The sequence below is a fragment of the Ailuropoda melanoleuca genome, chromosome 2, assembly GCF_002007445.2.
Source record: "Ailuropoda melanoleuca isolate Jingjing chromosome 2, ASM200744v2, whole genome shotgun sequence".
Taxonomy (NCBI): domain Eukaryota; kingdom Metazoa; phylum Chordata; class Mammalia; order Carnivora; family Ursidae; genus Ailuropoda; species Ailuropoda melanoleuca.
This window is the reverse complement of record NC_048219.1, coordinates 76,604,148-76,605,278: the sequence shown is the minus strand read 5'-3', so window position 1 is coordinate 76,605,278 and position 1,131 is coordinate 76,604,148. Positions and strand designations below refer to the sequence as shown.

At 59.3% G+C, this 1,131-nt stretch overlaps 1 protein-coding gene across 1 annotated transcript in view; it reads right to left on the bottom strand.

Moving 5' to 3' along the window:
• The window catches only part of SYPL2 (synaptophysin like 2), a 13,744-nt gene extending 13,417 nt beyond the window's left edge, over nt 1-327 (bottom strand). The window contains exon 1 of the mRNA XM_034641635.1: nt 45-327. Within this exon, the coding sequence (XP_034497526.1) occupies nt 45-98 (54 nt within the window). The 5' untranslated portion in view covers nt 99-327. The remainder of the gene's footprint in view (nt 1-44) is intronic.
• Between the last annotated feature and the right edge of the window lie 804 nt (nt 328-1,131).

The following is a 1,131-nucleotide window of genomic DNA, read 5'->3' as shown; positions in this document are numbered from 1 at the left end:
GCAGAAGGGGCAGTAAGACAGCCCCAGGGGCGCGCGGGGAGTACCTGCTGGCGCGGGGACTTGTCCGCCGCGCGACTCGGGCCCTCCGTCGAAGACATGCTGGCACAGCGGGGCCGGGGCGCAGCGCCGGGGCTCGGCTCCCGGGCCGGGAGGCTGCGCGCACCGCGGACGGGCTGGGGGCTGCTGAGCGGCGGCGGGGGCAGCGAGCTGTGCTGGAGCGCGGGCGGCCGTCGGCGGGCCCGGGCTCCAGGCTGCTGGGGTGGGTGGCGGGGGCGCTGCAGCTGGCGCTCGCCGAGGCCGGGACCGCCGCTCTGCCCCTCCGGCTGCAGAAAGCCCCCGAGTCCGATTCAAACTTCTGTCAAACTCGCCAGCGCACTTGGCAGCCGAGTCACGTGGCGTGCGCTCGCGAGCCCTCCTCCCGCCCCCTCGGCTCCGGGTCAGCTCGCAGGGCGCCTTAAAGGGACCTGTGGCCTCCGCGGGCAGTTCGGCCGCGAGAGGGCTCAAGTTCCTTGCCAGACGCCTCCGGGGCCAAGCCTCACATCGCAGCCGCTCCAACTCGCGGCCCGAGTCGGAACTCGCCGGGACGCCGCGGTTCCTAGTTCATCTTTCCCTATTTGTCTGCCTTTGGAGCCGCTCTGCGCCTTTTTTCTCTTCTTCCACACCACAGTACCCAGAACCTACGGGATTTTTCTAAAGCATTATCAGTGTTGATGGAAGGTTCTAAACCTGACGATTAACAAACTGCTAGCTTGCAGAAACCTCCGAGAGCCACTACAGAGGGGAAGGGCAGTAGAACAGAAGTTGCTCACTTTTTATTCTGCCTAGTTAGGCGTCGGTTTAATTTTTTTAACAACGAAAGGCATCCGTACGGTAGTGACGAAAGTTATTAATCTTTAGAAAGTATAAACTCAGTCTCTTTAAAATAGACAACACCATTTAAATGAGAATGAAAACCGTCTTTGAGGAATAGGGGGCTTCGAGAATACTTGCGTTGAAGAGCTGACATTGTTGCCGTGTGGTTGACCTTAAGTCGGTCCCTAATTTTCAAAAAAGTGTTTGGCAGGAGCCCTGAGTGAGCACTCATGAATATTACACATTCGGTTTACTGGATTGTAGGTAGTGAAAGGTTAA